Here is a 13,127-nt window from a genome sequence, read left to right as displayed (position 1 = left end):
CGGGCCGCGCCGCGCCCGCCTGCCAGCAAGCCGCGCTCCCACTGGCCGCCGCGGGACCGCCCCGCGCGGGCCGCCGGGCGCGGGCAGGGCCGCGGGTTCGAGTCCCGCCCCCGGCGGGTGGGACGGGCGGGGAAGGGGTCGGTGAGGCGCGGCGGGGCGCGGCCTGGATGGGGCCCACCGCGCTCGGCGGGAGCTGCTGTACGCAGTGATAGCCGTGGCGGGGAAGCGGTGTTGCCCGGCAGCTGCCTGCCCTCCGCCTGCCGTGCTAAAGCTGCCACGGTACCCACGGCATTGCCAGCCCGGCTCGGCTCGGCCCGGCGCGGTGCGGCATTCCCCGCGCTCGCTGTCCCGGCCGGCGCTGGAATGAGGCTCACAGTGCCGGCAGCGGGGAGGGAGACAGGGAAGGAGAGCGGGAGCTGTCAGCCGGGATGCGGGATGGGAATGGGTGGAGATGAGGGTGAAAGCTCGTGGTGCAGGAATAGGGGATGAAGACCTCGGGAGGAGCAATGCCATGGTACGGTCTCTCCCTCTCTCTTCAGCCTGAGGTCCCGGCGCGGAGCCAGCCCGTGCCGGCGGCGGGGGGCTCGGGGCCGGCAGGAGCTCCCAGCCGGTGCGGCGGCGAGCGGAGCGTTCCCGCGGGATGCTCCCTTTCCCTTCCTCCCCCTTCCCTCCCAACAAGCGCTGCCGTGATTTGGCAGCCGCTCGGACTCTGGACCTGCCTCTCCGCCCCGCATTGGCTGCCGCTGCCGGTGCCGCCGGGGCGCTGAGGGACACCGGAGGCAGCGGCTGGCGGCTCTCACCGGGACCATGAAGTTCCTGTGGCTGGGCGTGGATGTCTCCAGGGTCCTGCACCTGGCCGCCGTGTTCTGCCTGACCTGTGTGCTGCTGAAAGCCATCCAGCTGTTCCACCGGCGGCGGGAGCTGCTGCGGGCGCTGGCCGACTTCCCCGGGCACCCGACCCACTGGCTCTTCGGCCACGTCCACGAGGTGGGGAAGGGAGAGCCGGGTCTGCGCTGTATGGGGGCGGGAGGAGAGCGGGGAGCAGCTTTCCCGAGGGGCGTGTGGGAGTGATGCTGGTGGGACTCGTCCGGGAGAATTGCTGGGCGGGTGGCATCCCTTTTCCCAGCCAGACCAACGTGCTTTCCCTGCCTGTGATGCCTTGCGAGAGCACGGCTCACGCAGAGCTCCGCAGGCTGCTGCAGACTGCGCGGTGGAAAAGGGTGGTGGCTGGCTCGCAAGTAAGGAGAGCGGTAGCACGGTGTGGCATAGGCAAGGTCATGCTCGGCTGGAGGCAGCCGAGCCGCGCTGCTGTGTCCCGGAGCAGGCTCTAGTGTCACCTCCCTGCTCCCCTGACAGCCAGGGCAGGGCCGCTGCCGCTCTCCCTGCGGCGCTGAGCTGATGAGATGCTGGGCAGATGCTCGCTGCTCCCGTTATCCAGAGGCACTTCATCTCCCCTGCCAGCTTACATCGGCCTCACGGCCAGGTGAACCTGACAATTGATCATTCTGAGCCACTTTTCAGCCACAGAACACATCACAGGCATTGCACCCAGCGCAGGAGCCGTGGATCTTCATACAATTGCGTTAAGGTCATGAGTAACTAAACCCACACAGGCGAGCCTTGTTCTGGTCACTGGTGTCAGGGATGATCATTCCCTGAGCTGTGCACTTGCCCACACAGATCACCATGGCTGCCTTGGCAAACAGATTTTCACAACTCAGCAGCAGCCTCACGAGCTTGCCTGATGCAAAAGGCTTTTCCATATGTGCTAAAGGCTGCCTAAAATCACCTTGCCCTCTACTGGGTCCTGCTGATGTCCTGCCGTGGCCACCTCTGTGGCACATTAAATAGCTGGCACCCTGAAAAGTGTCTGGGAAATCAGGAGCAGAACTCACAGGACTTGTCTCTGTGCTGTGGCAGTGCCAGTTTTGCTGTGCTGGACAGGACAAGCAGTCTTTTGGCAATGTAAGCATGAAGATGGGCCAGTTCAGAGCTTTGTTACACTGCCAGTTAGACTTTAAAACTGCAATTAAATAAAGTATGTTCTTCTGTTTGTTAGTTGTGACTATTTGTCCTGGAAGGAAATTTAACCATTTGTGCCAATCACTTGCTGTCATCATGCCTAGGTTGCTCGTGCCTCAACTTTTACCTCAGTCAATCTTTGTATGAGAATTCCTTTTTTGAAGATTTAATAATTTGCTGATTAACGCTGCTGAATTCCCCAGAGCCTAACAGTTCACAAAGCCAGCGAAGAAACTGGCAATGCTCTGGGCACACACTGAATACAAAGTTTGCACACACCTCAAGAAGGACCTGTGAGCTGTATTCAGGGAGAACACTGACATTTCCTGTTCTGCTGATTTAACTGATTGTTTCCTTGTTTTGATCCAGGCCACTTTAAAATCTCAAATGTATTTGTCATGCTCTGGGTGGATCTCCTTTGTTTTAAAGCATTCTCTGGGTATCAGTGTCTGCTTATCCAAATCACTCAGTAGAAATGACATTAAAATATCAGGAAGAGGTTGTGTGGAGCTGTTCAGTCTCACTGCAGCAGCATGATTTAGTTAAACCCAGACTGCCAGCCCTGAGCTGACCAAACTGATCCCCACGGCCGGGGTTGGTGGGAGGCAGAGGAGGGCAGGGTCACTGCCCTGCTGGCCCAGGGAGGGTGTCAGTCGGTCCCTCGGCAGCCCTTTGTTCACTTGTGCCCTGTGTGGGGAGGAGCCAGCCCCCTCTGGCTGCCCGCAGCACACCCTCATGCTCAGATTTCAGCTCCTGTGTTCTCTCTTTCATTTGCTATCAGTGTGTAGTCATTAAATGTGCCCTTAAGCCTCTTCCTGGATGCTTTTAGTGTTGGATCCATTTCAAAACTTGCATTTCAGCATGAGATCAGGCAATTACCTTCCTTTCTTAGACCCAAGTGGGGTTTATACTTTTCTTTTCAAGCCCCCAGGGGAAGAAGAAGTAGAAGTAATGGTCTTTCATGCAGAGCTGGGTATCTAGAGCTGTGATTAAGGCGTGAGAGCTTTCTGTTCCTCTGCAGCTCACAGAACTTAGCACCCTCTGCTCCAGGAGTGCTTGGTGCAGGTTACTCACCTTGAGGGTAGCCTCTCCTCTCAGATAAACCCATTCATTCCTCTGCCAGCACAGGGGTCGTTCTTGATAGCACAAGCTAAAGTGCTGCTCCAAAACAAGGTTGGGTGCAAAGGCTTCTAGGATTAGGACTTCTGCCAGCGAGATTTGCTCAGCATCTCCCAGTTACTTTCCATTATGTTTTTTGTGATTCACAAAAAGAGAAGCACAGGCTGCTGTACCAAAGGGACTTTCACAAGTTCAGGTGTCACTTAGCTAAAGGCACTGTGCCAAGCACTGCTTCTGCTGGCATTTGTTGAAGACGTGGGTGCTGAGGAGAGCTGCCTCCTTTTGCCCCCAAACTTGATCCCTGAAGTCAGAGAAATTGATGGTTCTATTCATTAAGTTCAAAATCTTGAACATGAGCGAGGGAAACTGACCTTTCTGTAATAACTGGTTGTAGTTCATAATTCTGCTGAATGTGGGAGACACATGGGATGTGCTGCAGGGACACCCCAGCTTGTGAGGAAGGGGGGGCTCAGTCTTGGAGCTGAACCTGGACATGGCCCTGGCAGACACCCCATGACTCAGGAGTGTCCTCTCCAAGACAAGCCACACGTGGCTGGATATTTGGTGTAGGTGATTATTTGAGTATGAGCCATGTCCTGGGTTGAGAAACAGCAGCCAGACTAAAAGCAGAGCTCAGATAACTCAGCACTAAAGCAACTGAGCAAATATTCACTTGATACAGCCAGTAGAGTAACTTTGAGGCTTATTTCTGCACCAGTATGCTGATTTAATTAATCTTCAAGCTTCAAGTCAAAGCAGCAGCAGCAGCAGCTATGTCAGACCCAGCTTACCAAAATCCTTCCCCCTGCATATTGGCCCAGAGTAGTTTCTCTTCAAAGAAAAATTAATCTTATATGGTTTTGTCTCTGTAATTTTCTTCCTCTGCCTGTGATTGTGGATCTTTCCACTTGTTTTTTGTCTATTTCCTGTACACAACAACACTGACTGTAAAAGCAATAAAGCAGAGATTACTTTGGAGTGAACCTGTCATTGCTGCTGCTATGAAAGCTGGTGACAATGCTACTCCTCAGATTGAAGCTTCCAAGGACAGGAGATAAATCTTCCCAGGAGCACCAGCTCTTCATTGCCTGTAAAATTCAATTCCCAGAAATCAATGAATTCTTAATGTAATGTTATTAACCAGTGTTCCTTTCTCTGTACTATCCATTGGTGACTTTGGAGTAATTCTGTTCACTTTTTCCTGGACACTGGCCTTCTCCACTGAAATGTCTGGAGGGGGCTGTGGTTTCCCACAGCTGCACTGGGGCTAGCAGTGATGCTGTTGGCTGCTCTGTTTTCTCCCAGCTGCAGGGTGCTAATTGCTCAGCCATGTGCAAGTCAGAATGCAGTTGCATGCCATAAAATGCAGATGCTGTCTGGGGCAAATCTGTCTGCTATGGGCTGGCCATGGAAAAAGAGCTGATAACACATATGAGCTGATAGGCACTACCATGGTGCCCAAGGATGTTCTCTAGCTTAAGATCAAGTGATAAGGAAGAATTATTTTATAGGAGCTTTAAAGGCAGCAAACATCTCTACTTCCCATGCTTTGCAAACAAGGAGGAAAAACACCTTGTTTATCTTTACCTGGTTTTGTAATCAGAAAGACATTGAACTTTTAAGACAGTGTATTGGGAGATTATATATATATTTTTTTTTTCCTCCAAATCTGTATATTCTTTCTCTTTTTTATTCTCCTGAACTAGTTTCTCAAGGAGGAAGAGGTGCTGGACAAGGCAGAGCTCTGGACACAGAAGTACCCACTTGCTCACCCTATGTGGTTTGGGAGTTTCTCAGCATTCCTGGTTATCACTGATCCTGACTATGCCAAGGTTCTGTTGGGCAGAGGAGGTGAGAGATTATGGCTTCAGCTAGGGAGCAGCAAACGCAGCCTGCAGGTTTCCTATGCCAGCCTCAACATTTACAGCAAGGCGGGGTTTCAGAGAGAAGTTTTCTTGCAGAAATCATCTAAAGGCGTGGAGAGATACCACTCCTTCATGCTGTGCCCTGGGTGCTTCAGGCACAGGGCTGCAGGACTGACCTGACTCCAAATCATTGCTGGAAAATCAGACCTCCTCAAGTGCTCCTTGAAAATTTAACTACTCAGTGCCTGATCCCAGCAAGGAGAAAACACTTGGGAGCTTTCTTCTTGGTTCAGAGTTTTGGCTCCTACTATAGAGAAGTATCTTTAGTGCATCAAGAAGAAAAGGTGCTGAACAGTGATGTCTGTGAGGGTTAATCATTTATCACACTCACAGACTTTGGACTAACAGTAACCTCTTTTTTTTCCAGTGTGAGCATCTGCTTTTATATGTATTTATTGCTGCTGGCAGAGACAAAGTTGTTTTTTGTTGAAATACTGGGAGTTCTGCAGGGATGCCACTGATTTTAATTCATACCCAAAAATGAGACCCTAGAGGGAGCTTTCAGCTGCAAACCTGGATTCATGCCATTGAAATATTTACCTTTTATTTTCTCTTTCTTTATTTTTTTTTTTGCAGATCCAAAGGATAACATCAGCTATAAACACCTTGTCCCATGGATTGGTATGTATTCCCAGGGCTTTGCCTGCAAGGAATGATTCTGAAGTTAGTAAAAAACATGCTATAAATAAACAGCATTGTACCTGTTCCTTGATGGAGTTATAGGTAAAAGCTTCAGGAAATTATTACATTTACTGAAAAAGGTGCTAAGTAGTTCCATTTATTTTCAAGGAAGGAAAGTTCAGACATAACATATGTATAAATACTTACATGTCCATAGATAGCAAAGACTGGTGATGGGGGAAGCTTAAATTCATTGGAGAACTAGTGAAAAATGTATCTGCTGTTCTGAATTTCTCTTTTCCAGTAGTGTTGGTGTTTCTTCTCAGAGACACCATTGTGCCATTTTGGTGAGCAGGGCTTTGCTCAGCTCTGGGAACCCTGGGGCTGATGGCAGCATTTGGAAATACCCTCTCACAGCAGCTCAGATAGCAGATTAAATCACACTCTGTGCAGGCTGAGGCTGTGTCTGCAGACAGCTGAGAGCAGCCTGCTTGTGCCCAGCTAAACATGCCTTGCCTGTGTTTCCCCAGGGAATGGGTTGCTGATCTTACATGGGCCCAAGTGGCACCAACACAGAAAACTCCTGACCCCAGGTTTTCACTACGACGTCTTGAAGCCGTACGTGGCCCTGATGGCAGAATCTACAAACGTGATGCTGGTAGGACTCATGATGCTCCTCTCTCTGCCCTGTTTGCTTTTCCCCATCCTGTCTGGTTAGGAGGTAAATGCTGGAGCAGGATTTTCTTTATCTGGTAGTTGTAAGGACACATTGTGTCCTGGTGATCAATCTTTCTGAGTCACCCCAAATCCCTGCCCTTGAGCTGGAAGGGATGAGCATCCCTTGGAAGGGATGAGCAGGTTGAGCCTCCTGCAATGACACTGTCTCTCGTACTACTGCCTTGGGATCTGTGGCTGAGAGTTCAGGATTGATGTTACTGCCATCCCATGCATGATCTCAGTTCCAACAGCAACTTCTTATAAGGTGTTTGTCTAAGTAAAGAATTGAGGTAGAATACGTTCATAATAAATCTGCCAAAAATAAAGGTTGGAGCAGAGCTATACTGTGACCTAAGGTTAAAGGGTATTATTTGCTGTCAACATACCAATGACTGGACTGCAATCCCTGCCATGGCTCATAAACAGTGAAACTGCATTGTTCTTCAATCCACTGGTGCTGGGCAGGATGGAAACCAGTAGGAATTACAGGAGAAGGGCACCAGGCTTGGTGCATGTGAACTGGAGGAGTCTGGATGCTGGATCTCTTCCTTCTCCTTCGCCTTCCTCACTCCAACCTCCCTGGCATCTTCAAACAGATCCTGGTTGGATTCCTCCTACTGGTCCAGGCAGCAGCCAGGAGTCGGGTGCTGGAGAGCCAGGAGAGCTTTTGCAAGACTCAGAAGTGCCTGGGAGTTTGAAATTCCTTGTGCACAACGCCAGTTGTCTGAGCCCGTGCCACCAGGTGGCAATCGTAGCCTGTGCTACTGACGTGCATCGGTCCCCATAAGCCTGGCTTGGTGCTGTGGAGCTCAGATGTCACCGTGCTCCTCCCTCCCCTCCCTTTCTCAGCTTTGAAGCCCACTCGTTCCTTACAGCCTCGAGGGGATGGAGGATCCATCATCACTTCGTGTCTGCTGGGGAAGAGAGGCAGGATTTATCGTTTCTCTGTGAAGAGTTAAGCAAGAGCTCCTGTATTTCTTGCTGGCAAAACACACTGGCACAGAGATGATCTGACAGAAAAAAACCTTGTTCCAAAGTTTGTGTCTTGGGCACAAAGCTCAAATGTGCTCAAGAAGGTACCCAGTGGAACCCAATGCCAGTATATGCTGCTCCTGTACAGAAAAACACGCTATATCCTAAGAAAGATTTGGGTAACTCCCCATCACCCAGAATTGCACCTGTCATGGGCTTCTCCAGGTGCTCTTGACTCAGGATAGGGTGCAGCAGGGCTCACCACCACCAGGATCCAAGAACAGCAGCTGCCTGAGGCAAATCTCATATTAACCATCCCACTCTGGGATTTTGCTGGCAACTAGAGATCCCCTTCTTTTTTTTCCATTTCTCTGGGATGTATCTCTGTCTGAGCACTCATTTAACCAGGGGGTGACTGCAGATCATGCAGGGCTGACCCTTTTCTTCTCATTTCAATCTCTTTTGTGCCGTAGGATAAGTGGGAAAAGCTGATAGCAGATGGGAAGCCAGTGGAGCTCTTTGAGCACGTCAGCTTGATGACTCTCGATAGCATCATGAAATGTGCCTTCAGTTGTCACAGTGACTGCCAGACCAACAGGTCAGTGCTGGCTGCCCCAAACCCTGGCAGGAAGTTTGCAGCTCAGAAGGGAAATGGGCAAATTGCTTGTCACTGTGCTCCCAAGTTTACAAGCTTCCTATCCCCCTCTCTCCAGGAAAAACACCTACATCCAGGCTGTCTATGACCTCTGCCACATGGTGCACCAGCGCCTCCGCATCTTCCCCTACCACAATGACATCATTTACTGGCTCAGCCCCCATGGGTTTCAGTTCAGGAAGGCCTGCAGGATCGCTCATGACCACACAGGTATTCCCTGCTGGCATCCTCTCCCAAAACTTTGGGCAGAGGTTTTCTCCTTGCCTGTGCAGTGAATCCTGCCCAGAGGCTCAGAGCTGAGATACAAGCAGGGCATCAGCTTGCAGTCGTGATCTGATCTAGGCAAGAAGCAAAGGGGTCTCTCAGCTCCTGGGTCATTAAACTGGAGAATTGGATGAATTGCCTCTGGAAATGCTCCTGTAAAATGGCCAGAGACTGGTGAGACAAGGAACGGGCATTGCAGGCAACGTCTGTGCAAGGAATGATTTTCCATTCTGAGCCAGGTGTGATTTAAATGCATGAGGGGTGTGTAAAGAAGGCTGAGAAGTCCATGGTGAACAAAGAAAAGGATGACAATATCCATGGCATTTGTGGCCATGCTGCTGGAAAAGGCAAAGTGCCTGGGATGCAGAAGCGCAGGTCAAATGCATCATGGACTGAGCAGTGGTCATCTCCTTGGGTGTGCTTTGCATTCAAACCACAAAGTTTGAGATGAGTTTTTGAGATGCAAAACTTTGAGTTTTGCATTCAAAGTTTTGCAGCTTGGCATCTCCTGGCCCTGCTGAACCTTTGACCCTTTCTTCCCCAGACAAGGTGATCCATGAGCGAAAGGAATCCCTTAAAGATGAACGGGAATTTGAAAAGATCCAGAAGAAGAGACATTTGGACTTCTTGGACATTCTGCTGTGTGCCAAAGTGAGTGGCAAGGAGCACAGAGTGCAAAAGCAAGTCAGTCTTTGCAGGGGTGCCACAAGCCACCAGAGACCCTCAGGACTGCACAAGCCGTTAAAAAAATTAGCCCAGTCCCACCCAGTTGAAAAGAGGCCAAGGTGATCCAATTTTCCATTGCTGAAGTGTTGGTAGTGTCTTTTTGGGTATACAGCATGCAGAGGGGTTCTGTAGTCCTGGTGGTTTAATATGGGGGGTAAAGAGATTTAAAAGTGAAGGGAAAGGAGCTCTGAATTCAGTGTAAACAGACACTGATTTTATTTAATGTATCCCACAGGCATCATCACACCCCTTTTGCAATAGCTGAAAGAATATAATGGCCCCTACTGGGATATTTACATATTTTTATATATATGTGTGTATGTTACTGTAATATATATATATATAAATTTTATATGTATGGGCCACTGAGAGTGTGTCTGCACTGTTAGGATGAGAATGGAGCTGCACTGTCTGATGAGGACCTGCGTGCTGAAGTGGACACCTTCATGTTTGAGGGCCATGACACGACAGCCAGTGGCATCTCCTGGCTCTTCTACTGCCTGGCAACCCACCCTGAGCACCAGCAGCGCTGCAGGGAGGAGATCCAGGGCATCCTGGGGGACCGGGAGACAATCCAGTGGTAAGGCTGCACCAATTCCTCTGCTGGTCACTCCTTTCCTATTGCTGCCATTTCTAAGTGAGAGATGTCTTCAAGGCTCCAAAGCTGGGGTGCTAAAGGTTGATGCATGCACAGGGACTTCACAGATCCTTCAGCTAAGTCTGCCCCCATTGAAGGGACATTCTGGGTGCCATCCCAAGTCCTGGGCCACCAGCACTGCTCTTTGCTCTCTACTGTTTTCTCACCACAGGACATCATAGATGTGCTTTTCACTTTCCCCTGTTACTTTGCACTTGAGCTTGTTCAGTGGTTGTTCAGGCTGTTCAATGTGGCTGGGCATTGTGGGTCCCTCTGTTCTATTTCAGGGGGATCTGCTCAGGGGCTGGATGGCTGTGGGTGAAGGGACCTCCTAGTACAGGCATTGGGGGGGCTGTGGGGCTCAGCCTGGCTGTCTCAACAGGGAGGTCCTGGTCAAGATGCCTTATAGCACCATGTAAGGAACCTGGAAGGCACATTCTGGGTGCCATCCCAAGTCCTGGGCCACCAGCACTGCTCTTTGCTCTCTCCTGTTTTCTCACCACAGGACATCATAGATGTGCTTTTCACTTTTCCCTGTCACTTTGCACTTGAGCTTGTTCAGTGGTTGTTCAGGCTGTTCAGCGTGTGGCTGGGCATTGTGGGTCCCTCTGTTCTGTTGCAGTCTGCTCAGGGGCTGGATGGCTGTGGGTGAAGGGGTGAGGAGACCTCCCAGCACAGCAGTGGGGGGATGTGGGGCTCAGCCTGGCTGTCCCAACAGGGAGGACCTGGGCAAGATGCCTTACAGCACCATGTGCATCAAGGAGAGCCTGCGCCTCTACCCGCCCGTGCCCGGCGTGTCCCGGCAGCTCAGCAAGCCCATCACCTTCCCTGACGGACGCACCCTGCCCGAAGGTCTGTACACCCCCCTCCTGCTGCACAGGGCTCTGCCCTCAGGCACCAGCTCTGTCCCTGCTGGCACAGATGTTCAGGCTGGGCTGTGCAGATGTTGGCTTGTTCCTTTGTCAGTGAGGCCTTGTCTCCTCCTCCTCAATTGTTTTCCAGGCAGCGTCACTGCAATAAGCATTTACCTCATTCACAGAAACCCTGAAGTATGGAAAGATCCTTTGGTGAGTTTTTTTTTGATCTAATAATTCTTTCCCTTTGTGATGTGCCTCTTCCCGTGTACCCTTCACCTGTTAGCAGGAGAGAAGAATTCTCTCTCTGCTATGGGGTTCTTCATAAATTAAGGGGTGTCACATTTCTCAAGAAACCAGTCAGTAGTGTGTTCTTTAAATAATCACTTTTTCTTGCTGCATATTCTTCATTTCCAGGTGTTTGACCCTCTGCGTTTTTCCCCAGAGAATGTCTCTGGCAGGCACTCTCATGCCTTTCTGCCTTTTTCTGCTGGAATGAGGTAAAGGGAACTGAACACTGAAGGAGTAGTGGGCAGAGACCACCACCTGCAGTCCTGGCCCTGCAGAATTACACAGTTAAACAGTTAAATGGGGATAAAGTGTTTGTGCAACAGAGGCGTTCTGATACCAGCAGGCAAAATGGGAAGGCAGCATTGCCAAGCCCCTTCTAGGGGACAGGGAACTGGTCCCAAAGCTGTGGAACATCCTGCTGGCATCCTGTTGGCATCCTGCAACATTCTGAGCTCACCTGCTCTCCTCTCCTTGATGCAGAGACCCCACACCACCCTCCTGCCCTTTGATTCCCTCCTTCCCCCCTCCTTCCAATCCTTCCCTTTGCCCTGTGCTGACTCCTTCAAGGCCAACACCTCACAGACCTTCCCTGCTTGGAGACCCACCACCTCATCTCTGCTGGCCTGTCCTTTGGCTTCCCCATCTCCCTCCTTCTCCATGACCACACATCGAGCTCCTGATGTTCCTCTCAATTCCTCCTGCTCAGCCCATGCCCCTGGGGCCCCCTGGGCTCAGAGGGGGAGGATGTCTGCTGGCGTGGAATGGGCTGGGACGAGCTGTGGGGTTTGCTGTGCCCAGCGATGGGATGGAGCTGTGGGGTTTGCTGTGCCCCACACTGATGGAGCTGTGTGGGATGAGCTGCGGGGTTTGCTGTGCCCCACACTGATGAAGCTGTGTGGGATGAGCTGTGGGGTTTGCTGTGCCCCACACTGATGGAGCTGTGTGGGATGAGCTGTGGGGTTTGCTGTGCCCCACACTGATGGAGCTGTGTGGGATGAGCTGTGGGGTTTGCTGTGCCCCACACTGATGGAGCTGTGTGGGATGAGCTGTGGGGTTTGCTGTGCCCCACACTGATGGAGCTGTGTGGGATGAGCTGTGGGGTTTGCTGTGCCCCACACTGATGGAGCTGTGTGGGATGAGCTGTGGGGTTTGCTGTGCCCCACACTGATGGAGCTGGCTGAGCTGCTCCCTTTCCCTGCAGGAACTGCATCGGGCAGCAGTTTGCCATGAACGAGATGAAGGTGGCGCTGGCTCTGACCCTGCTGCGCTTTGAGCTCTTGCCCGACCCTGCCATGCCTCCCCTCAAGATAACTCGGATCATCCTTCGCTCCAAGAACGGGATCCACCTGTACTTAAAGAAAATCCGCTGATGCTGGCACACATCCTGCCTTCACCAGAGGGAGGGACCGAGCAGATGACAGGGCGGCATTTCTCTGGGGTAGAAGTGCAGGGCAGGATTTGGGGATGAGCATTCCTGATTTCTGTGCTTCAGCCACCAGCTGACAACCCTTTGCAGGTGAGGCCCAGGTGGCTGGGGTGCCATTGCACAGAGCCATCTGCTCCAGGGCACTGATCTGAGAGCAGCCAGGCACGGCCACGCTCTCTGTCCCCTTGCACTGCCATAAGAGTGGGCCTGGCCTGGTCTGGGAACACCTGCAGGTCCCACCAGCCTCCTTCTTACCAAATCCTGCCTTCACACTCGTGCCCTGGCCAAATCTGTGACCATTTCCAGCCCTGCTCCGTCATCAGCACCTTCCTCAGTGCCTAGAGGTGAGCCCTCCTCTCCTGCAGTGGGGACAGCTGTTACAGACCTCTGTCTCTCTTCTCACACTCAGTGGGCCTCTGATTTGTTGAAAGCACTGATTCCAGTCTGGGCTCTGAAATCGTGCCCAAACTGCAAAATATTCTGTAATTTTTGTCTTAATAAATCAATAATTTTTCCTGCAAACAGCAGCTGTGTTTTTTATATTGCTGGTGCTTGCCTGCCTCATCACAAATGCAGTGTAAAACTCCTTTAGAAATGGAAGATGGAGAGGAAGCCCACGAGCACTAAGAGACCACCCTGGACAGGCAGGAAACTGCCTGTGGGTCTCCAGCCAACACAGAATCTCCTTCCATGGGCAACCCTTTAACAGGGCCCAATAATCAATCATCAGTCAAAGTTCTCATTGTTAGAAAGTGTGTCTGTGGGGTGAATTCCCTCTTTATTTTTAGTATTATTTTATTTTCTTAGGCTGATAAAATTATGAGAGTTGGTACACTGGAGGATACTAGTGAGCTGTCTTCTGCCTCTGCAGGAATCATTATTGGGATAGAATATCACA

At 51.2% G+C, this 13,127-nt stretch overlaps 1 protein-coding gene across 1 annotated transcript; it reads left to right on the top strand.

The window, feature by feature from the left end:
* Nucleotides 1-186: 186 nt before the first annotated feature.
* On the top strand, nucleotides 187-12,751 carry LOC136560169 (cytochrome P450 4B1-like). Its single transcript, XM_066555853.1, has 12 exons — nucleotides 187-987; nucleotides 4,848-4,992; nucleotides 5,643-5,687; nucleotides 6,218-6,345; nucleotides 7,850-7,974; nucleotides 8,090-8,241; nucleotides 8,840-8,946; nucleotides 9,411-9,601; nucleotides 10,377-10,510; nucleotides 10,661-10,725; nucleotides 10,930-11,012; nucleotides 12,005-12,751. Exons 1-12 carry the CDS (start codon nucleotides 808-810, stop codon nucleotides 12,171-12,173), a joined length of 1,524 nt encoding a protein of 507 aa, XP_066411950.1. The 5' UTR covers nucleotides 187-807; the 3' UTR covers nucleotides 12,174-12,751.
* Nucleotides 12,752-13,127: the final 376 nt, after the last annotated feature.

Source organism: Molothrus aeneus, chromosome 9, assembly GCF_037042795.1.
Source record: "Molothrus aeneus isolate 106 chromosome 9, BPBGC_Maene_1.0, whole genome shotgun sequence".
NCBI classification, from domain to species: domain Eukaryota; kingdom Metazoa; phylum Chordata; class Aves; order Passeriformes; family Icteridae; genus Molothrus; species Molothrus aeneus.
Note: the sequence above shows the minus strand (reverse complement) of the source record. Positions and strands in the feature narration are given on the sequence as shown.

What these genes read in the sequence shown, in the direction of transcription:
- LOC136560169 (XM_066555853.1), top strand. Translation starts at nt 808, where the DNA reads ATGAAGTTCCTGTGGCTGGGCGTGGATGTCTCCAGGGTCCTGCACCTG. An exon ending in TCTTCGGCCACGTCCACGAG is followed by an intron (nt 988 to 4,847) that starts GTGGGGAAGGGA and finishes CTCCTGAACTAG; the next exon opens with TTTCTCAAGGAGGAAGAGGT. An exon ending in GGTTCTGTTGGGCAGAGGAG is followed by an intron (nt 4,993 to 5,642) that starts GTGAGAGATTAT and finishes TTTTTTTTGCAG; the next exon opens with ATCCAAAGGATAACATCAGC.